A 24,325-nucleotide genomic window follows, 5' to 3' on the forward strand; every position below is an offset into this window, starting at 1 on the left:
AGCCGGCCTGGCCACCAGCCGGCCTGGCCACCAGCCGGCCTGGCCACCAGCCGGCCTGGCCACCAGCCGGCCTGGCCACCAGCCGGCCTGGCCACCAGCCGGCCTGGCCACCAGCCCGGCCTGGTCACCACCCGGCCTGGCCACCAGACTGGGAGCTGCTGGTCCTGACCTTCACGGTGCCCCCCCCCCCACCACTCCTCAAGCACACACACAGTAATCACAGTAACGTGACTTCATCAGTGAGAAAATCCGCAGGAGCCGTGATCAGGGTTCGAACTTATACGGTAGGTGTTCAGGCGCGCTATAGCGACTAGAAGCCCAGCGTTGCGGCTTCAGTACAATTGCTCAGGAATTCCTTGTGTGTGTGTGTTCAGTAGTACTCCAGGTTGCATTCCTTATACCATGTTGTGGTGTAGTCGCTAGAGCGTGTGCGTGGGGACACCCACCATATAGGTTCGAACCCTCATCACTGCTCCTACAGATATCCTCCTGAAGTGACAAAGACACAGTGTCTCCGGCGTGCACACTGCAACAGTTTCATATTGACATAATGTCTTCGTACATGAACACGCACATCCTGAACCAGTGTTTACCCAGGTCTTTCCTGATTCTAGACTTACCCAATTTATTTGCATTGTTTCGCGTCCTATTTTGTATCATATTGAAACTATATTTATATCCCCTTTGTTATAGCCTCTTATCCATGTATATACTTGAGTCTTGTCGCCCCTACACGATGTACTGAACGGGGTGAGATAGCTTGAGCTACCTCGTCCCTTTGTGTGTATTTTACCTCAATAAACTTATTTCAATTTCAATGTCGCCCCTTACTCTTTATCTTTGTACACAATGTAAGTTACACTTATTTAGTGTGTTCATGAGGAAGGTTTCTAATTGGTGGGAGTAATGTTATGATCGTTCCCGCGCCTGGTGAAGTGAACCACTGTACAGTAAGGACGCCTAACCTAACTGCTTCATCACAGTGCCGCCAAACGAGGCCAGGATAACGCTGAATTTAATTGTCTTTAGATGTTTCATTATCATGTTACTAATAGTGTGGAGTAGTATGGACGGTGAGCACGTAAGACAAGTGTGTGTGTGGTTGAGTAGTTGGTGAGTGTCCACCATCATGTGCCGTGGTGAGACGTGTTCCTCCTGGTCATACACCACCACCGTCCCCGCCTCCAGCGGTGGTCTGGCCATGGTTATCACCCAACCCGTCCTCTTATATATAACGTCACTTTTGGCTCGTATGCGCACTATGGCCAAATTTGGACGTAATTTGAAATGAAATCTACTCACAAAAGTGACGTACTGTTCCGTTTTCTGTTTGAGTCGTCCGGCCGACTCTGTAAGGTCAGAATAGGAGACTTTCAATTAACGTTTTTCATAACGTTTTGAAACTTTATGAGAATTTCCTGCCCACCTAACCTACCAGAGGACCTTTAACTTACTGTTGTTGAAAAAAAAATCCAAAATTTATTTTCATTTTTTTTCATTTTCAAATTACGTCCACTTTCGGCCATACGGACAAACGGCCATAAGCGACGTCATTTTTAAGAGGACAGGTTGGGCATCCTCATATACCTCCAGCCGCTCTCTTACCTCTCAATCTTACCTTTCAACACTATTGTTGAACGTTCAATACGTGGAGGAACTCTCCCTCTCGCGTCTGCCAGTTGTTCCGGCTCCATGTCTAATGCCTCCTGCAACCATTCAGGTAACTGGTATATGGTAGTCTGTCCTTGGCCTCTATTTCTTGAAGCGTTAGCAACACATCTAATGTTATTCTTCAGCTACATCTTGCCCTTGTTAGGCCCCATGTTGATTATGCAGCTCACTATTGGTCGCCATAGTATACAGTGGATATAAATTGACCAGAACGCGTCCAACGTAGGATGACAAAATTAATAACACAAATTAGAAACCTTCCATATAAAGACATTGATAAAATCTTCAATTACATTCTGGAGAAAAGTGAAGACTTAGAGTGACTCGACTCAAGTGTACAAGTGGATGAATGTTTTGTTAACATTTAACACAGCACCTTGAGCGAGCACGGAGGTTACATCCCAACATTTGGTTTTGAATACTCTTACATGCATATATTGGGTCTTTCCTTCACATTCACTCAAGCTCTACGGCCTGGTGGTGTCTGTCTGCAGGGCGGGGGGGGGGGGGATTACTAAGGTGTTCAATATATCAACACGATACAATGGATAAAAACTGGATACGTTCAGATTCAAGAAAGACTTGGACAAATATTGGTTTGGTAACAGGGTTGTGCATTTGTGGAGCACATTACTAGGTAACGAAGTTAGCCGTTACACCCCCTGATGGTTTCAAGCGAAGGTTAGACATATATACGAATGAGTTTTGGGGTGGTGTAAATACGAGCTGCCTCTTATTGGGCCAGTAAGTATCCTGCAGCTTCCTTAATTCTTATGTTGTATCGTCTCTATGCATGTGTGAGTGTGCGTGCGTGCGCGCGTGTGGGGTGGGGAAGATGTGTAAGGAAGCCTTCGTCTCGGCAAGCACCAGGGATGAACTAAGCCATACCTGGAGCTTACCTGGACACGGTTTCAGGAGTAGTTCTACTCCCCGAGCCCTGAGGCCAGTCTCCACTTGTGATAACTTGGTCAAACAGGCTGTTGCTGTTAACACAAACGATGACACGAAGCTGTGACTAGTATTTTTGTCTATATCCGATATAAGAATAAGAAATAGCAGTGGTGCAAGGACTGTGCCCAGAGGTACAGAGCTTTTCACTGCACTTGGGGGTGATCTTACCTGATTAACAGTCACTCTCAGCATTCTGCTTGACAGAAAGCGGAAAATCCAACGCCCCACTTTACCCGTTACTCCTATTTGTCTCATTTTATGTGCTATCACTCCATGGTCACATTTATCGAATGCCTTTACAAAATCTATGCATACAACATCTGCATTTTGCTTTTCCTCTAAGGCTCCTGTGATTCTGTCAGTGGTTGAGTAACTGTGACAAACAGGATCTTCCCGCTCTAAATCCATGTTGTCCTGGGAACATAAACCAGCACTGTTCATAAAGAAGCTGTCTGGGTCATCAACTTTCATGTTGTTTATTGGTGTGCTAAACATAGCCTCATACTGGCTTCTTAGAATTTCACTAATCTCTTTGTTGTCCTCTGTGTACGTACCTTCACTTGTAATTAACGGTCCAATACTGGTCGAGGTTTTGGATTTTGATTTTGCGTATGTGAAAAAATATTTTGGATTTGTCTTTATCTCTTGTATAGCTTTCTGCTCCAATTCCATTTCCTCAGACTCGTATGATCGCTTCAACGTTTGTTCTAGATCTTCGATCACCCTGTTTAGAGTTATTTTCCTTGCTTGTGATAGTCGTCTCTGTTTAAGCACTCCGTGATTATTTCCTCCTGTACAGTCGTCTGCGTTCTCTTTCTAGAGTGGTCCTCTTTCTGCCCCTCCTCACAGGCACGTGCTTCAAGCAGACCTTGTAAGCTTCAGCTGTCAGTTGAGCTATTCCCTGTGTGGGAGTTTTGTTTTGGATATATATGAACATGGAGGTATATATGAACACAGGTATATATATTACCATGTCGGTATATGTGACCATGGAGGTATATGTGACCATGGAGGTATATGTGACCATGGCTGTATATGTGACCATGGAGGTATATGTGACCATGGAGGTATATGTGACCATGGCGGTATATGTGACCATGGAGGTATATGTGACCATGGAGGTATATGTGACCATGGAGGTATATGTGACCATGGAGGTATATGTGACCATGGAGGTATATGTGACCATGGAGGTATATGTGACCATGGAGGTATATGTGACCATGGCTGTATATGTGACCATGGAGGTATATGTGACCATGGCTGTATATGTGACCATGGAGGTATATGTGACCATGGAGGTATATGTGACCATGGCGGTATATGTGACCATGGAGGTATATGTGACCATGGAGGTATATGTGACCATGGAGGTATATGTGACCATGGAGGTATATGTGACCATGGAGGTATATGTGACCATGGCTGTATATGTGACCATGGAGGTATATGTGACCATGGCTGTATATGTGACCATGGAGGTATATGTGACCATGGCTGTATATGTGACCATGGAGGTATATGTGACCATGGAGGTATATGTGACCATGGCGGTATATGTGACCATGGAGGTATATGTGACCATGGAGGTATATGTGACCATGGAGGTATATGTGACCATGGAGGTATATGTGACCATGGCGGTGTATGTGACCATGGAGGTATATGTGACCATGGAGGTATATGTGACCATGGAGGTATATGTGACCATGGCGGTGTATGTGACCATGGAGGTATATGTGACCATGGAGGTATATGTGACCATGGAGGTATATGTGACCATGGAGGTATATGTGACCATGGAGGTATATGTGACCATGGAGGTATATGTGACCATGGAGGTATATGTGACCATGGAGGTGTATGTGACCATGGAGGTATATGTGACCATGGAGGTATATGTGACCATGGCGGTGTATGTGACCATGGCGGTATATGTGACCATGGAGGTATATGTGACCATGGAGGTATATGTGACCATGGAGGTATATGTGACCATGGAGGTGTATGTGACCATGGAGGTATATGTGACCATGGAGGTATATGTGACCATGGAGGTATATGTGACCATGGCGGTGTATGTGACCATGGAGGTGTATGTGACCATGGAGGTATATGTGACCATGGCGGTGTATGTGACCATGGAGGTGTATGTGACCATGGAGGTATATGTGACCATGGAGGTGTATGTGACCATGGAGGTATATGTGACCATGGAGGTATATGTGACCATGGAGGTATATGTGACCATGGCGGTGTATGTGACCATGGAGGTGTATGTGACCATGGCGGTGTATGTGACCATGGAGGTATATGTGACCATGGAGGTATATGTGACCATGGAGGTATATGTGACCATGGCGGTGTATGTGACCATGGAGGTATATGTGACCATGGCGGTGTATGTGACCATGGAGGTATATGTGACCATGGCGGTGTATGTGACCATGGAGGTGTATGTGACCATGGCGGTGTATGTGACCATGGAGGTATATGTGACCATGGCGGTATATGTGACCATGGAGGTATATGTGACCATGGAGGTATATGTGACCATGGAGGTATATGTGACCATGGCGGTGTATGTGACCATGGAGGTATATGTGACCATGGCGGTATATGTGACCATGGAGGTGTATGTGACCATGGAGGTGTATGTGACCATGGCGGTGTATGTGACCATGGAGGTATATGTGACCATGGCGGTATATGTGACCATGGAGGTGTATGTGACCATGGAGGTGTATGTGACCATGGAGGTATATGTGACCATGGAGGTATATGTGACCATGGCGGTGTATGTGACCATGGAGGTGTATGTGACCATGGCGGTATATGTGACCATTGCGGTATATGACCAATGTGAGGAAGAGTTACAACCAATGTGAGGTATTAAGGTGAAGAGCGGCAAGCGCCTGATCTTGCCACCTGGAGCTCCCTGTAATCCCACGAGGCAGTGCTTAATGTTGCCAGCTAGAGCTCCGTGTAATTCCCGCCAAGCAGTGGCAACATTTGCGGTTGCCAGAGGTCTTGGGTCTTGCCCTGGGAGAACGGGTCACGGGTTAAACAACATTGTAGTGTGGGAGTAACTCTTCCCTGTTGTCGATACTGTAACGGCGCGAAGACGCTGGGGTCGTTACAAGTGGTGGTAAGGGTTTGTTGAGGGATCCTAGAGGAAATACCGGCCAGGTGATTTACTGCAGGGTTGTGTCTAGAGAGACTATTATTAAGACATTTCCATTAGCACACAAAAATATATGGGTATGTGTGGAGGAACACGTACAGGGGATTATATTACAGTGATTACATGAAGCCACTAATTATATGCACCGTTTCGGGAATGCCTTATGATTATTGGTGAATAATTTAATACATGTTTTGTGATACTTAAATGCTGTGTAGCTAAATCCCCCCCCCCCCGGTCCCACACCTAACGGGTAAATGAACCAAGATAAAAAATGACTAAACTCATGGTTTAATACACAATGCTTAGAGACAAAAAAAAAAAGATGTGAAAGAGCTTGGATAAAATAGAGAGAGCACAGAAGACAGGAGAACGCCAATATAAACACAAGAGCGAGGAATTGAGTAGACAGGACTTGAGAGAGGAGGAGAGAAGGGGGTGTGAGAGTGACACAACAGCCGAGGATCAGCCTCAACTACCTTACAGCCACACGAGGAGGACCTCGGTCAATGAGCAAGACATCAGGAGACGCAAGACGAGGCTACACAAAGAATGATAAAGAAGTGTGTGAAGAAACCAATAAAAGGTTCCAGAAATTGTTTAAGTTTGAACCAGAAGTGTCCTCAGATTTACTATTTCTAATGGAACAGGTGCGATAAGACGGAAGACTGAAAGAGCAGTAAGACCAGATGAAGTAAAGGACCAATTAGAGGACCTGGTGAGGTGTGACTGGACCTCGTGCCCTAACGACCGTACCATCCGTCAACCTTCTGACAGTCTTGAACCTGCACCATTCCAAGGGCGTCTCTTGACTCGTGTAGCGGTACTCTGTAATTACCACTTGCTGGGAGATGACCCAGCCTCCTCCAGGGTGGCGCAGAGGTCACCTGGAGGCCAGGAGGAGGTCACAAGGTCACAAGTGGTCGTTGGCAGCGTGCAGGGGACGAGGGAGCCCCAGGAGAACACTGGGGACCTGTAAGGGTGAAAAAGGGAGGGAGGGAGCTTGGTTAGTGGGAATGAGGGAGGGGGGATAGGAAGAAGGAAAGGGAGAAAGGACAAGAGGAAGGTAATAGGAGGCAAGAAAGAGGGAAGTGGGAAGGGGATAGAAAGAAGGTAGTGGGGGGGGGGCGGGTCAAGGATCAGGAGGTCATGGCGTATTACGGGACCCATGTGGTTGTTGTGTTTGGTCTCCTGGTCCTGTGTTTGGTCTCCTGGTCCTGTGTTTGGTCTCCTGGTCCTGTGTTTGGTCTCCTGGTCCTGTGTTTGGTCTCCTGGTCCTGTGTTTGGTCTCCCGGTCCTGTGTTTGGTCTCCTGGTCCTGTGTTTGGTCTCCTGGTCCTGTGTTTGGTCTCCTGGTCCTGTGTTTGGTCTCCCGGTCCTGTGTGTGGTCTCCTGGTCCTGTGTTTGGTCTCCTGGTCCTGTGTTTGGTCTCCTGGTCCTGTGTTTGGTCTCCTGGTCCTGTGTTTGGTCTCCTGGTCCTGTGTTTGGTCTCCTGGTCCTGTGTTTGGTCTCCTGGTCCTGTGTTTGGTCTCCTGGTCCTGTGTTTGGTCTCCTGGTCCTGTGTTTGGTCTCCCGGTCCTGTGTGTGGTCTCCTGGTCCTGTGTTTGGTCTCCTGGTCCTGTGTTTGGTCTCCTGGTCCTGTGTTTGGTCTCCTGGTCCTGTGTTTGGTCTCCTGGTCCTGTGTTTGGTCTCCTGGTCCTGTGTTTGGTCTCCTGGTCCTGTGTTTGGTCTCCTGGTCCTGTGTTTGGTCTCCTGGTCCTGTGTTTGGTCTCCTGGTCCTGTGTTTGGTCTCCTGGTCCTGTGTGTGGTCTCCTGGTCCTGTGTGTGGTCTCCTGGTCCTGTGTGTGGTCTCCTGGTCCTGTGTTTGGTCTCCTGGTCCTGTGTTTGGTCTCCTGGTCCTGTGTTTGGTCTCCTGGTCCTGTGTTTGGTCTCCTGGTCCTGTGTTTGATCTCCTGGTCCTGTGTGTGGTCTCCCGTTCCTGTGTTTGGTCTCCTGGTCCTGTGTTTGATCTCCTGGTCCTGTGTGTGGTCTCCCGTTCCTGTGTTTGGTCTCCTGGTCCTGCATCATTAACTTTATGGCAAAGAACTTTTCTTTTGACATTTTTGAAGGATGGTCTTGAATATCAGTGTGTGTGTGTGTACTCACTTATTTGTGGCAGCAGGAACGAGCTTTAGCTCTTGGACCCCGCTTTTCTAGCCAGTGGTTGTCTAATGCTCCTGGCCTTATCTCGCTATCATAGCTGCTTTTAAAGTTATGACTGAAGTTTGCCTCTACAACCTGCTCCTTTAGGTCATTCTATTTTCCCACTACTCTTGTGCTAAAGGAAAGCTTTGTAACATCTCTATGACACATCTGAGTCTCAAGCTTCCATCCGTGCCCCCTTGTTCTGTTGATATTGTAAACAATTTATCTGTTTCCACCCTGTCAATGCCCTCTTATGTATTTTATACGTCGGTATCATATCCCATCCCCTGTCCCTCCTCCTTTCCAACGTTGTCATGTTTAATTCTTTGTCTCTCTTGGTACCTCATCGCTCGCAGCTCTAGGACGAGTCTCGTTGCAAACTTCTGCACCTTTTCGGACATCCTGATGTGTTTTTTAGATGGGGCTCGACGATGGGGCGGCGCTGGCGGGGGTTGTGCTCTGGCTCTTTGGTCCCGCCTCTCAACTGTCATTCAACTAGTACAGGTTCCTGAGCCTACTGGGCTCTATCATATATACATTTGAAACTGTGTATGGAGTCAGCCTCCACCACATCACTGCATAATGCATTACGTCTGTTAACTACTCTGATACTGTAAAAGTTCTTTTCAGTGTCAGTCACAGCCCCGCTCCTGTGCCAGGTAAGTCCACTACGGGCTCACCATAGTCCGTGCTACTTGGAACAATTACCTGAATGTAAAACAACAACTCTCTTCCTGACTCCTGAAGGATTTCGTTTTTCAAATGCTACATTGTGTTTGGCCTCACGCTCCCTACGCCTATCTTCATCACTTTACACTTGCTCGAGTTAAACTCTAGTACCCATTTGTTGGACCATTCTTTCAGTGTGTGTGTGTGCGCGCGTGCGTGCGCACTCACAGAGGTGCATGTACTGCATTATCTGACATAACCATGTACTGTACTTGTATATCATAGGTGTGGCAGCACACATATACCATTGTTGACACAATGTGAGGTTTGTGATGTAGCGTATCATCGCTGACTAAAGTGTGTTTGTGTTCTCCACAGGTGTGCTGAGCGAGGGTGGACCACAGCTGACCTCCACCCACCTCCACCACACCCACCTCGACCACCCCCTCACCCCCCACACCAGGAGCCGTCTACATGACACCACGAGTGCCACAACTGAGTCCGGGTCGGACGAGAAGGGCCAGACACAAGTGCCAACGGTGGAGGTAGAAACTGTAGCGACATGGTCAAGTTTGGTTCGAGACGAGACAATTGTAAGTGGCCCCAATAGCACTTGGAACCCAACTGAGGACCTCAACACCCTCACCACTAGCGTGGGTGATGCCACTAGTACCCTTACAGTAGTGCCCGACACCACTGACGATAAGGAGGGTGCCACTGTCGTGCAGGAAAGTGCCAGAGAAGATGCAGAAAAAGCGATATTACTAACTGAAAGTAAATTTGGTGCTGTGACGGACATTGGTGGTGCGGCGCCTACGTTGTCCGCCGGTGATGTAAATACTCTTGATAATGGTGAAGATGATGGTGAAGCCATAACTACAGTGTCAGATGTAGTGACAGACTTACACAGTGCCACAGACAGTTATGTGACGCTGTCTGCAGTTTTGGATAACGATATAACTGAGGTGACGACAGTTGTGAGTGCCAGTGATATGGTGTCTTCTTCAGTGCCATCACAGGTTGTGGTGCTCATGAGTCATGAAGATGTCGACGACACGATGCCTACAGTGCCAGACAGTGCTTTAACTGTTATAGAGAGTGTGAGAGGTGTGAGTGATGTGAAGGTGACAGAGCAGAGTGCGGGGTGGTGCCCAGGCTGGTGAGGGCATCACCCCTATGGTGCCCACACTGCCACAAGGGCCAGTGTGGGACATAATAAGTCCGGCGGATGGCGGGACTTTGACGGTGACACAAGAGCACGGTGAGAGACATGATGTAGACAGTGTTATGGTAACTACAGTGACGGCTGATGATGTTACTCTCGTGAACACTGTCCTCGACCATGGTGACGGTGAAATTACAGTGCTCGATGATATAGTTACCAGTGTAGAAGGCACTGATAACAGTAGTATGAAGGAGGTCACAGTAGGATCAGCGAAGGATGGTATTGTCTCAGCGAAGGATGGTATTGTCTCAGCGAAGGATGGTATTGTCTCAGCGAAGGATGGTATTGTCTCAGCGAAGGATGGTATTGTCTCAGCGAAGGATGGTATTGTCTCAGCGAAGGATGGTATTGTCTCAGCGAAGGATGGTATTGTCTCAGCGAAGGATGGTATTGTCTCAGCGAAGGATGGTACTGTGTCTAGCCAGGACGAGGAGGTGGAGGACGAGAGAGAGACAAGTCGTCCCTCCACCGGGGGTGTGAGCCAGGACGAGGAGCCGCTCACTCCAGAGCACAGTGTTATCTCTGGGGACCACTGGGTGACGTCTGACGTCACCTTGGTGTCACCCGTCACACTAGAGCGCACCACATTATATCCTCCAGCGACACCTGTGGCCCAGGAGGCCAGCCATCATGGCCCGCACCAGGTGACTCTCACCCAGGACGGTGTCGCCACGTATAGTGACCCCTTCACGGGTCACTACGCTGCCCTCCAAGACGTGTTGCAGGATACTAATACCCTGAAGGAGGGGACAGGTAGACCTCGTGATGGCTTGGCAACTAGTGACCATTTGGTGACGAGGGACGAGGCTGGCACCGGCGTGCGTCACGTCACTAGCCACGAACACGTCATGGCGGATGTCACGTCTGGCTCGGTGACGGGTGATGACGACTATGAGCTAATCATGGAGACGGTAATTAGCACCGCGACTGTCTACTACGACAAGGAGCCGCCGCGTCAACTAGTGGGAACAAGCCACCGGTTCCCACGGACGGTGTCGGCCGACTTGCGCGCCACGCCTGCGCACCTCAACGACCTGGCGGCCACCGACCAGTACCGCGGGTTCCCGTCTCTCTACCCTGAAGATGCCTTCTCCACCTTCATGGACGGGGACTCCCGACTCCCGACGGACCTCAGGAAGGCTAACCGCAAGTCGAACCCAGAACCCGACATCGACGACATCATCAAGGGCATCGTGCAGCTGCTGGGCGGGAATGTGAAGGTGACCGCAGCAGACGTGCCCAATACCCGCCTGACTACCTTTGATGGCGTCTCCAGCACCCGCATCAACAACCGCGGGCCCCCGAGGCTCACACAGCTGCCTTTCGGCGTCCTCTCCTCCTCCGTCCACACCCAGATACCCATCAGGGCGCCTGTCACCCCGCCCGTCAACATGGCCAACTTGCGCCCTCTGCCGGGCAAGCCCCAGTTTGTGGCCAATACCCTGCCACCCTTCATGGCCTCCCTGCCCCCTGCCCTGGCCAGCCGACCTATCCCGCCCCCTGCCCTGGCCAGCCGACCTATCCCGCCCCTCCAGCGGCCCTATGCCACCGGCATCCCTCTCCCTGTCGACCTCCTCCCAGATTCTCAGGAAATATACGATACCTCGCCGGAAATTACTGTCAACCCCGTCTTCCAAGACTACGGCGACGACACTATGGACGGTGTACCGTCAGGATACACCCACCTCCCGTCACACCCGCCACACTCCTCCGTGCCCCTCACCCACACCACTACACTCCAACACCACACACACACACTTACCACATTTACCACACTATCCTCCACCACAACCTTGTCGTCGTCAGAGGTGGTGTCGTCCCTAACGTTAGATGCCTCTCAGGTGTCGGCCAGCGGGGCGGACGTCACCAGCGACGCTACAGGTGTAACAGATGCATCAACCTCTGCGTCAGCAGATGTATTGGCCAGTGCGCCAACAGATGCATCGAGCAGTGCGTCAACGGAGGTATTAACAGGTGTAACTGTACCCAGTGATCCTACAGGTGTAACAGATACCTCAAGCATTCAATCGACAAGTGTGCCAGATGCATCGACCAGCTTATCAACAAGTGTGCCAGACGCGTCGACCAGCTTATCAACAAGTGTGCCAGATGCATCGACCAGCTTATCAACAAGTGTGCCAGACGCGTCGACCAGCTTATCAACAAGTGTGCCAGACGCGTCGACCAGTTGGATGACGGCGGCCCCAACCCAGCAGACCTCGACGGAGACCGAGTTGCAGCCGTCCATGCTGGAGTCGTCGTCGACCACCATCAGGTCGTCGTGGGACCTCCAGGGGGACCCACACGTCCCTTCTACCACCGCAAGATCCACTTCACCGTCGTCAGCCACCCCCACGTTGTGGGTTCCCACCCCCGCGCCGCCCCAGCCTCGTCCAGGAGTGGTCATGGACGACCCACAGTACCGGCCATCACCAGGAGTGGTCCTGGACGACCCACAGTACCGGCCCGGGCACATCATCACAGGCACGGTGGTGCCCTACGATGCAGGCGGCCCTGGAGATATCTTCGATGTCACTGTCTCGGCCCACCAGGGCTTCGGTCTCCCACAGTCTCCGTTCCTACACCCAGTCAACCCCAACCTGGCCCACCCCCTCCCGCCACCAGGTAAGTCTCGGTAACCATTTCGGCCCCCTGTCTGCCACTACGGCAACCACTCCACCCTCTAACCTTTACAATAACCTGTGATGGAAATTAGTTTTGGAAACTAGGAATACGCTAAGACTGCATCCACCTTGTACGGTCAGGGATTATATAGAGGTCCATCCATAATTATAACTAACAAGTAATTTTAAGTGGTAGATTTTTGACAAAGGATAGCATATAAATGTATCCATAACTACAGGAATTGAACATGAAAATCGTGGCAATTGAGATGTACACGCCGAACATATTTCACTCCCTGACACCCTCTTCACTCCCTGACTGCCACTAACCTAAGGTAACGACTCTGCACCTGAGAGTAGCAGATCACCGTGCACAAACGATGATATAACTCATCTAAACAGAGATCAACTCCGATTATTCGCCACAATCTTACGGTCCCATGTAAGTGTCGTACATACAAACACACCTAAACTCACTGTCAACCTCTTGACTTAAGAAATATATAATTTCCCAGCAATCTGCTGATATATGTGTAGCTTTGATCCGGTAATGGCTTGAGCTGGATCTCTCTCACAGCAACACATACATTATGTCATTGGGTATCCGGTAATGGCTTGAGCTGGATCTCTCTCACAGCAACACATACATTATATCATTGGGTATTGTCTTAGTACAAACCAGTAAAGCCAGCTGTTACAAAAGGTGTCATACTTCTTATAACATGTATTAGTTAATGGTTCTCAATATCCTTAACCACAATAGTGATATACATGAATTATATTTTAATACATATCATTGCTAGTATTTTGTGGATACAAAAATCCTCAAATGACCTAATCCTGAGCAACTGTATGGTCAGTAGGCTTCCCTCATCTACAAAGGGCTGGTTATTGGCGATCAGTAACATTTCCCACTATGACACGAACACTTAAAACTTAGTCATAAATTGAAAACAAAGGCATAATACTTAAACAGCAAACGCACAATCATATACAGGGGAGCCGGTCGGCCGAGCGGACAGCACGCTTAACTTGTGATCCTGTGGTCCTGGATTCGATCCCAGGCGCCGGCCAGAAACAATGGGCAGTTTCTTTCACCCTATGCCCCTGTTACCTAGCAGTAAAATAGGTACCTGGGTGTTAGTCAGCTGTCACGGGCTGCTTCCTAGGGGTGGAGGCCTGGTCGAGGACCGGGCCGCGGGGACACTAAAAAAAGCCCCGAAAGCATCTCAAGATAACCTCAAGATAAAAAAATGGGTGACCCCCGGTCACCAAGAAATACATTCAAATCCATTCCTGGATAAGTCACGTGCCTCTCTCTCTCGTATTATAAATTAATTACAACTTCATAATGATTAAATGTCAACATACTGGCTATATACTGTATAGCACTAAAATTTAACTTGGCCTAATGGTGAGCGCTGCGTTTTAAACAATAACAATCCTTAATCAAAACGTTTTTGTTTTCATTGCTAGATATAGACGAACAATAGTAACTCATCTATACTAAATAATACATTTGCCGTTTACCTATACAGTGTACTGCAAAATTTGAAGTCCATGAGAATACCTTAAATAACTCCATGAATGTTGTCTTCTCTGTTAATGGGGTAGAGTGTCAGCGCTCGCCGAACTCGCCGCAGCTCAGACAGTTTCATGATGCATACGATCTCATACACTTAAGTGTTCCTTGGGGCTGAAATAGTTAACAAGGCTGAGATATATGGTGTGTGATGCCGGTGAGAATCCATATAACTACGCCTCCCGTGTCCACTAGTGTAGAATGTTCACAGATCAATACAAGGATCCTCCTGTGGTCGTTTTCACTAAGGGGTTGCCATGATGCTTACACTCACACCGCCACATTGCAATCATATTCTCACAAGCACGATAAGTGTCTACCTCCCTGCTGGGCTGGCAGACTTGGTGGTTGTCGGAATGCCGACTACGGCAGCGCCGAAACATTCAACCGTGTGCTCGTTGGCTACCAACTATGGTTTGCTCCTTGAGATTAACACACGGCTGACATGACAGTTTCTCTGTGTCAGCGGTCAGTCAGGATCTAATTTCTCACTCTTGACGAAACTGACTTCCAGGATAGCTCCAGTGTCCGTTAAGTGGCTCTAAATTAGACTTCGTACCATAATCAAGTGTAGTAGTATCGCTACTGTAATTGGAAGGTAATTAAGCTCCTTACCCACCAATCCGAAGAGCTCAAGCATTATGTCAATGCGCTCGTCGTTCACTGGTAGAGTTTTCAGCTCCCAACCATAAGTAACTTTAATGTTGACTGTGACGTTGACTAACACATGTCACGTGACACGATGACGGAAGTGACAACAAAGCCCCGTTGAGCTCCATTCTTTCTTTGGTCATGACAAAATATACAACTGAATAAGACAGAAACTGAGAGAAGCCTCATCACATAATAATGCGCACCTTAACTCCAAATCCAATGTTCCCTACCAGTAACATGTGGTGTTTGTTAATGGTTCGTGTGACACAAGGAGAGTATCAGCATACTATGGTAACAACCCCACGTCCATGTCTACCTCTGCAGCACTGACATCAGCAGCAGACAGCAGGTAAGACCAGTAAAAGAGCCAGAACTGTCATTAAGAGCGTCAGTAGACAAGAGTAGTAAGAGTGTCGGATAAAAGCAATAAGAGAGCAGCAGACGAGCAGTAATATTGCCTTATATTTGCACCATTCGACAACTGTGACCATGGAGTGATAACACAAGATGAGGTCAATGGGTATAACTGGTAAAGTGGACGCTGGATACTCAATTTCCTGTCGAACAGAACACAAAGGGTAACAGTCAATCAAATAAAATCGAGTCCGAGCGCAGTTAAAAGCTCTGTACCTCAAGGTACAGTCCTTGTACCACTGCTGTTCCTTATTCTCATATCAGATATAGACAAAAAAACACAAGTCACAGCTTCGTATCATCCTATGCAGATGATACAAAAAGCAGCATGAAAACTACCTCTGCTGAAGACATTGAAAAACTCCAACAATACAAGTTTTCGATTGGGCAGCAGAAAATAACATGATGTTTAACAGTGATAAATTCCAGGTACTCAGATACGGCAAAAATGAAGATCTGAAACATAATACAGGGTACAAAACACAATCGAATCTGCCCATAGTAGGAAAACAGCATGTCAAGGATTTGGGAATAATGATGTCCGACGATCTAACGTTTAGGGAGCATAACCAAGCAAATATTGCGTCAGCCAGAAAAAGATAGGATGGATTACGAGAACTTTCAAATCCAGGGATCCCATCACAATGGTTGTACTCTTCAAGTCACTTGTGTTGTCCCGTCTTGAGTACTGCTCAGTACTCACTTCGTCCTTCAGAGCAGGAGAGATTGCTGGAATAGATGGATTGCTGAATAGAAGGAGGGTTAAATAGAGGAAATGCTTGATGGGGTTCTGGCAGTTCTTCTACTTCCCAAGCCCGGCCCGAGGCCAGGCTTGGGGAGTAGAACTCCCAGAACCCCATCAACCAGGTATCAACCAGCAGACATGAGCAGTAATAAAAGTGCCAGCAGACATAAGCAGTAATAAGAGATACATCAGACAAGAGCAGTAATGAGAGAACCATCAGACATGAGCAGTAATAAGAGAGCCAGCAGACATGAGCAGTAATAAGAGAACCAGCAGACATGAGCAGTAATAAAAGTGCCAGCAGACATAAGCAGTAATAAGAGATACATCAGACAAGAGCAGTAATGAGAGAACCATCAGACATGAGCAGTAATAAGAGAGCCAGCAGACATGAGCAGTAATAAGAGAGCTAACAAACGAGAGCAATAATAAGAGAGCCAGCAGACATGAGCAGTAATGAGAGAACCATCAGACATGAGCAGTAATAAGAGAGCCAGCAGACATGAGCAGTAATGAGAGAACCATCAGACAAGAGCAATAATAAGAGCCAGCAGACATGAACAGTAATAAGAGAGCCAGCAGACCTGAACAGTAATAAGAGAGCCAGCAGACCTGAACAGTAATAAGAGAGCCAGCAGACCTGAACAGTAATAAGAGAGCCAGCAGACCTGAACAGTAATAAGAGAGCCAGCAGACGTGATCAGTAAAAGGAGAGGGAACAAACAAGAACAGTACTAAGAGAGCCAGCAGACATGAGCAGTAATATGAGAGCTAACAAACGAGAGCAAGCAGACATGAGCAGTAATAAGAGAGCCAGCAGACATGAGCAGTAATATGAGAGCTAACAAACGAGAGCAATAATAAGAGAGTCAGCAGACCTGAACAGTAATAAGAGAGCCAGCAGACGTGATCAGTAAAAGGAGAGGGAACAAACAAGAACAGTACTAAGAGAGCCAGCAGACATGAACAGTAATAAGAGAGTCAGCAGACCTGAACAGTAATAAGAGAGCCAGCAGACGTGATCAGTAAAAGGAGAGGGAACAAACAAGAACAGTACTAAGAGAGCCAGCAGACATGAATAGTAATAAGAGTCAGCAGACCTGAACAGTAATAAGAGAGCCAGCAGACGTGATCAGTAAAAGGAGAGGGAACAAACAAGAACAGTACTAAGAGAGCCAGCAGACATGAACAGTAATAAGAGAGCCAGCAGACCTGAACAGTAATAAGAGAACTAACAAGAGAGCCCTCAGACATGAGCAGTAATAAGAGAGCCATCAGACATGAGCCAGAGAGAGCCAGCAGACATGAACAGTAATAAGAGCGCCAGCAGCAGACAAGAGTGCTCCACATTGGAGCCAGCAGACATACAGTGCGGAACCCCAACGCGTCAATGCGGGTTGGCTTTCCTCAATGTTTACATCACCTGCCTTCCTCACCAACTTCTGAAACAATATTTAATATCTCTATTTCCTGCTTGTACTAACTATATAAAATATTTAAATAATGAGTTGTGAAACATAATTTGACGTTTGGAATGCCTAAGAAAGCCACATACAGCATTATGAAAAAAACAGGAATAATCAAAGGGAAAATAGGAAACCCGCGGTCATTGTATCGAAGTGACGGCGTTCGCTTTCGTGACTAGCGACTTGCCTCCGCCGTGTCACACATTACTAACCAGGTTCACAGCAACTCGTAGATAATTGTCCCATAAATGACTAAATAACGCTGGAGAACGGCCGTGAGGAGTAAATTAAAGAGGTAAATGTTACGGTGTGTGGGTATGACTCCGCCGTCACTGGATACGAACACACTCTTCCGGGTACGCTGGTGGGATGGTATGAAGGGGTGAGTTGCCCCTTCTGGTTGGCTCTTACCTGTATGTCTGCTGGGGCGCATCCCATCCCTTGATCGTCGTCGCTCCTAAACCAACAACAACATACCTATATGTTTTTATAGTATTTATCTATCAGTGACTACTGGGGAAGTAAGGTGTAACTCTTTATGCCCGCCGCTTACTATATATACTATTGTAGTAGTAGTCGGCTTCCTTTCCTCATCTTGGCCACTAGTGTTAGTGGCCCTCAGGTAAATTAGTGCACCTTTTGCCTTATAGTTTAACTATTTTGACGTTCAAATTCTTTGTCAAATTTGGCCCTAAAGTTGAGGTTGAAAGTTACTTCCACAAGTCTCTCAGTGTATTCCATTTGTTGACCACGTGTACACGGCACCAGTATTGCCTTACATTTCCTCCACTTATTTGTATTTACGTTTCCAGCTTCCACTAATGTCCTTTCATTCTACTTACTCTCCCTTTAAAGAGACTGGCTTTATCTAATTCTGCTCAGTATCTTGCATGTTGCGATCACAGCCCTATAATCATCGCAAGGTAAGGTAATCATGACTCTTCTATTGATTTTGGCTCCAGAGTTGTGAGGGCTATTTTCATTGACATATACATCCTCATAGGTTAGACCTCTTAACAGTGGCACTAATATCCTCATAGGTTAGACCTCTTAACAGTGGCACTAATATCCTCATAGGTTAGACCTCTTAACAGTGGCACTAATATCCTCATAGGTTAGACCTCTTAACAGTGGCACTAATATCCTCATAGGTTAGACCTCTTAACAGTGGCACTAATATCCTCATAGGTTAGACCTCTTAACAGTGGCACTAATATCCTCATAGGTTAGACCTCTTAACAGTGGCACTAATATCCTCATAGGTTAAACCTCTTAACAGTGGCACTAATATCCTCATAGGTTAGACCTCTTAACAGTGGCACTAATATCCTCATAGGTTAGACCTCTTAACAGTGGCACTAATATCCTCATAGGTTAGACCTCTTAACAGTGGCACTAATATCCTCATAGGTTAGACCTCTTAACAGTGGCACTAATATCCTCATAGGTTAGACCTCTTAACAGTGGCACTAATATCCTCATAGGTTAGACCTCTTAACAGTGGCACTAATATCCTCATAGGTTAGACCTCTTAACAGTGGCACTAATATCCTCATAGGTTAGACCTCTTAACAGTGGCACTAATTTTGTTGCAAACCATTGTACTTTTTTAAATATGGATTTATATGCTTGACAATGTGCATAGTCTAGTACTGGTTTAACTAAGGTTGTGTAAATTGCCTTGAAAGAGCTCTGGCTTTGTTTCTGACTGACGTTCAAATGTTTGCCAACATCCCATGTGCTGCCGATGGTGCCCTGTTTGTGTGTGCCTCTGGAGGTGGAATTATCTCTACTCATTTTTTTTCTCTCTGACTCCTGTGGTTGCCTTCTGATTTGGTTTAGATACCTATTGGTCTCCTTTCTCCACTTCCCATCTTCATTACCTTAAACTTTGTTGGGATTGAATTGTTGCAACCATTTGTTTGGGTATTGGTGGAGGTTGTCTAAGTCATCCTGTAACTTACTGTCGTCCTTCACGGTGTTAACATTAATCATTAAGTTTGTGTCGTCCACAAACATTGAGATGTACGAGTTCACTCACTTGGGAATGTTATTGACATAAATTAGGAACAGTTGGGGGTTCAGTGAGCGACTCTTGGGGGGCTGTACTCGTTACATTGCTCCAACTTGAAGCCTTATCTCTGACTGTGACTCTTTTCCGCCCATCAGGTACTCACTCACCTGGTGAGTCTTCCCAGTTATCCCCCGCTTGGTTCTCCATCTTGTACTCCAGCTTTTCATTAGCAGCAGTACCAAATGCTTTTTGACAAACTAAGAAAGTACACCCAGTAAATGGTATCCAGCCTTCTTTTTGCGGTCGTATTTTAGTAACCCCTGTCATAGGACTATCAAGTTTGATCAGGCATAACTTTTCCCATCTAAATCAATGCTGATCTTCTTTTACAAAGTTTGTCCTCTCCAGGTGTTCAGTTATTCTCAATGTAATTACTCTTTCCAATACTTTTCCTAAAATACTTGTCAGTGGGACTGGTGTATAATGTAGTGCCTTCTGTTTGTCCCCTTACTTGACTATTGGGACTACGTTGGCCAAGTTTCCAGTCTCAAGTGTTGTACTGGTGACAAAGTAACCCAAACAAATGACAAAGTAATAGTAAGGGAGCCGGTCGGCCGTGCGGACAGCACGCTGTACTTGTGATCCTGTGGTCCTGGGTTCGATCCCAGGCGCCGGCTAGAAACAATTGAAATTGAAATTGAAATAAGTTTATTGAGGTAAAATACACACAAAGGGATGAGGTAGCTCAAGCTATTCTCACCCCGTTCAGTACAACGTGTTAGTACATACATAGACACACATCACAAACAATAAACCTGTTACCAGACATTCTGAGAGATAAACATGTACATTTCCTCCGGCTAGAAACAATGGGCAGAGTTTCTTTAGCCCTATTCCCCTGTTACCTAGCAGTAAAATAGGTACCTGGGTGTTAGTCAGCTGTCACGGGCTGCTTCCTGGGGATGGAGGCCTGGTCGAGGACCGGGCCGCGGGGACACTAAAGCCCCGAAATCATCTCAAGATAACCTCAAGATAACCCCTGAAATCACCTTCCACAGCCATTGTGATATTTAGTCTGGTCCTATTTATGTTGCTGCGTCTAGTTCTCGTAGGTACTGTAACCGGCTCTACAGTGACGCCCTCCGCTCTTGCAACCCCGGTCTCCACCCCGGTCTCCACCCCGGTCTCCACCCCGGTCTTGCAACCCCGGTCTCCACCCCGGTCTCCACCCCGGTCTCCACCCCGGTCTCCACCCCGGTCTCCACCCCGGTCTCCACCCCGGTCTCCACCCCGGTCTTGCAACCCCGGTCTCCACCCCGGTCTTGCAACCCCGGTCTCCACCCCGGTCTTGCAACCCCGGTCTCCACCCCGGTCTTGCAACCCCGGTCTCCACCCCGGTCTTGCAACCCCGGTCTCCACCCCGGTCTTGCAACCCCGGTCTTGCAACTCCGGTCTCCACCCCGGTCTTGCAACCCCGGTCTTGCAACCCCGGTCTCCACCCTGGTCTTGCAACCCCGGTCTTGCAACCCCGGTCTTGCAACCCCGGTCTTGCAACCCCGGTCTTACAACCCCGGTCTTACAACCCCGGTCTTACAACCCCGGTCTTGCAACCCCGGTCTTGCAACCCCGGTCTCCACACCTCCGGTCTCCACCCCGGTCTCCACGCCTCCAGTCTTGCAACCCCAGTCTTGCAACCCCGGTCTTGCAACCCCGGTCTTGCAACCCCGGTCTTGCAACCCCGGTCTCCACCCCGGTCTTGCAACCCCGGTCTTACAACCCCGGTCTTGCAACCCCGGTTTTGCAACCCCGGTCTCCACTCCGGTCTTGCAACCCCGGTCTCCACACCTCCGGTCTCCACCCCGGTCTCCACGCCTCCAGTCTTGCAACCCCGGTCTCCACTCCGGTCTTGCAACCCCGGTCTCCACCCCGGTCTTGCAACCCCGGTCTCCACGCCGGTCTTGCAACCCCGGTCTCCACCCCGGTCTTGCAACCCCGGTTTCCACGCTGGTCTTTTTGGTGAGGACCTCCTGAAATGTTGAGGTCTTCACCCACCATGTCCCTCACTACTGGTGATGGAGGAGTGAGGTGTCCCTCACTACTGGTGATGGAGGAGTGAGGTGTCCCTCACTACTGGTGATGGAGGAGTGAGGTGTCTCTCACTACTGGTGATGGAGGAGTGAGGTGTCCCTCACTACTGGTGATGGAGGAGTGAGGTGTCCCTCACTACTGGTGATGGAGGAGTGAGGTGTCCCTCACTACTGGTGATGGAGGAGTGAGGTGTCCCTCACTACTGGTGATGGAGGAGTGAGGTGTCCCTCACTACTGGTGATGGAGGAGTGAGGTGTCCCTCACTACTGGTGATGGAGGAGTGAGGTGTCCCTCACTACTGGTGATGGAGGAGTGAGGTGTCCCTCACTACTGGTGATGGAGGAGTGAGGTGTCCCTCACTACTAGTGATGAAATTCAGGGTAGAATGCTATTAGGAAATGTACTAAGGATGGTTGTTGATAGATAAACAAAGGGTATAGATGGAGGTTGGTTATGATGATGAGAGGAAGGAGGGAAATCATTGGAGAGAAACAGGTAGGTAGACAATCACTATCCATCAGTCAGACAGAGAAATAAAGTGTGTTCTTCAGTCATACTTTCAATGAGAGAGTCTTAATGTCAAGAATAAAGACAGTGAAGCAGTCAGAGAATTAGTAAGCCAAACATCCAGTGATTCACACCAGGTATATAAAGTGGTGTGTGTAGGGAGGAGGAAGAGGGAAGAGAGGTAGAGACCAATAACTCTCTCCGAGGAGAAAGTGTCCCCCCCCCACATCTGGCATAACACATGGAGAGGTGAGCGACACCTGACCCCCCACACCTCCCACACCTGCCAATACAACACACAGCTACAGGCTAGACATTCCCCCCCTCCCCTCACCTCGTAGAATGTCATAACTTTCAGTATGGTAAAAAATTGTACTTGCCCAATATTGAGTCATACATGTTCCCTTGGTAAAATCCTTAGTGACTGATATCTTTGACATCACTCGTCTTTTGTCTTTTTGTTCTGGTATAATATCTAGGAATTTAGTTATATTGTGTGACACAATGGGGGGGGACCATTAACAAGCCATCTGCTTCATGTCCCCATCCAGGCTACTACTGAGATCATATTAGTCATAATTTATCATATTCTGGAATTGAAGGGTTCTTTTCATAATTAATGTACCTTTGGGCAACCATCTGGCTAGTGGCCAGGATGGGGACAGAAAGCCGGCGGCTTACCTTGTGTTACCCTCCTGGTCTCGCACGGTGTTATTTTAGTGTGCAGAGTTAGAGCCAGTCCCCCCAAATATTTTCCAAATGTAAATTATTATATACCTCTCCTGCCTGCGCTCTAGTGCACACAGATTTAACAAATATAAACGGTCCCAATAATATAGATGTCTTATTGAATGGATCCCAGCAGTAAAAGATCTTTTTATGTTCTCAGGTCAGCAATTTCTCCAGCTTTGAATAGGGCTGTTATTGTGCAATAATATTATACTCTAGACAGTCTAGACAGCACTAGTGTCTTGAAGAGCATCGTTATTGGTATGGTATCTTTTGTTTGAAAAGTTCTCGTTGCCTGAAAAAAAGAAGAGTTGATTGAATTTGCTAGATGGATGAGTCCTTTCAGACAAAATGATATTGTTAGTTTGTGAATTACTTCTTCAAGTGTAGATGTGGACATGAGGCCAGTATGGCAATGAGTGCAAGATGGACTCTCAAGATATGTCTCAAACATTTCTTTCATTCACAATTCAGCTTACTAAGGTTATCATTTTATAGGTCCCATACTTTACTTGTCTACAAGCCTGAACTTTGACTGTTAATCCTTCAGTTACAGAAATTTAATATCGGCTGTATCATATTTTGAAGTAAATGCACTACTTAGTGATATACTCATTAATGTATCTAAGCTTATGTCTTTCTAATGTTGTACTGGCATCTTGAGTAATATATAAGTACTGTATATTGAATTTACTGGTGACTTGAATGGTGCCATACAGCCATGTTGTTATAGTCCCTTCCTCTGATAAGTGTTTATTCTCTCCCATAGAGCCACAGGTACACAACTATACTCTCCCCACAGAGCCACAGGTACACAACTGTACTCTCCCCACAGAGCCACAGGTATACACCTATACTCTCCCCACAGAGCCACAAGTACACACCTATAATCTCCCCACAGAGCCACAGGTACACCTATACTCTCCCAAGACTGCCACTGCCAATAAACAAATACTGTTATAAATATACTCTACCCACAGCACATCAAGGAGCCCTGGTCACAACCCCGGCAGAAGGTGTCGATGGATTTGTGTCGATCGACGGTCGCAAAACATACTTCGACCTGTTCCCTGCAGCCACTGACACCCAGGTCCTCCCTCAGGTAAGGCAGTATGGGGAAAGGAAGAGAAAGTGAGTAATCCAAGAGAGAGCAACTACAATACAAGGCACTCAGCTACCAACAGTCTCATGATACCTTACCTTGAGGTGATTACCTTGAGGTGATTACCTTGAGGTGATTTCGGGGCTTAGTGGCCCCGCGGCCCAGTCGTCGACCAGGCCTCCTATATATATATGATGGCTATACATGAAAAATTTCTTTCCATGATCATTCATTCTTCCTGATGACTCAGTCTTGGAACATGTTCTTTCGAGTACTGTAGATATAGCATTAAATAAAATTTATTCATACAGTAGAATACTGTGGTACAAAATAATACAGTAATACAGTAATAAGCTCGTTAAAGGGAGACAGTACTGTGTGTTTCAAGGGTCAAGCTTCAAATGAACGAATGTAGGATTGCAGCTTTTAGCTTATAGCATTCCTTTTTAGAAATACTAATACTGTACAGTTTATGTTAATGCCTCTTAGTTTAAAAGAGAGAGCGAGTGATTGAGTA

At 47.4% G+C, this 24,325-nt stretch overlaps 1 protein-coding gene across 6 annotated transcripts in view; it reads left to right on the plus strand.

Annotated features, from left to right (window-relative positions):
• The window catches only part of LOC123755786 (uncharacterized), an 85,409-nt gene that overhangs the window by 26,675 nt on the left and 34,409 nt on the right, over positions 1 to 24,325 (plus strand). For all 6 annotated transcript variants that reach the window (XM_045738579.2, XM_045738575.2, XM_045738577.2 and 3 more), the window contains exons 2-3: positions 9,037 to 12,508; positions 23,687 to 23,808. In XM_045738579.2, coding sequence (XP_045594535.2) covers positions 9,835 to 12,508; positions 23,687 to 23,808 — 2,796 coding nt within the window. In that variant the 5' untranslated portion in view covers positions 9,037 to 9,834. The remainder of the gene's footprint in view (positions 1 to 9,036; positions 12,509 to 23,686; positions 23,809 to 24,325) is intronic.

Source organism: Procambarus clarkii, chromosome 43 (genome assembly GCF_040958095.1).
Source record: "Procambarus clarkii isolate CNS0578487 chromosome 43, FALCON_Pclarkii_2.0, whole genome shotgun sequence".
Taxonomy (NCBI): Eukaryota; Metazoa; Arthropoda; class Malacostraca; order Decapoda; family Cambaridae; genus Procambarus; species Procambarus clarkii.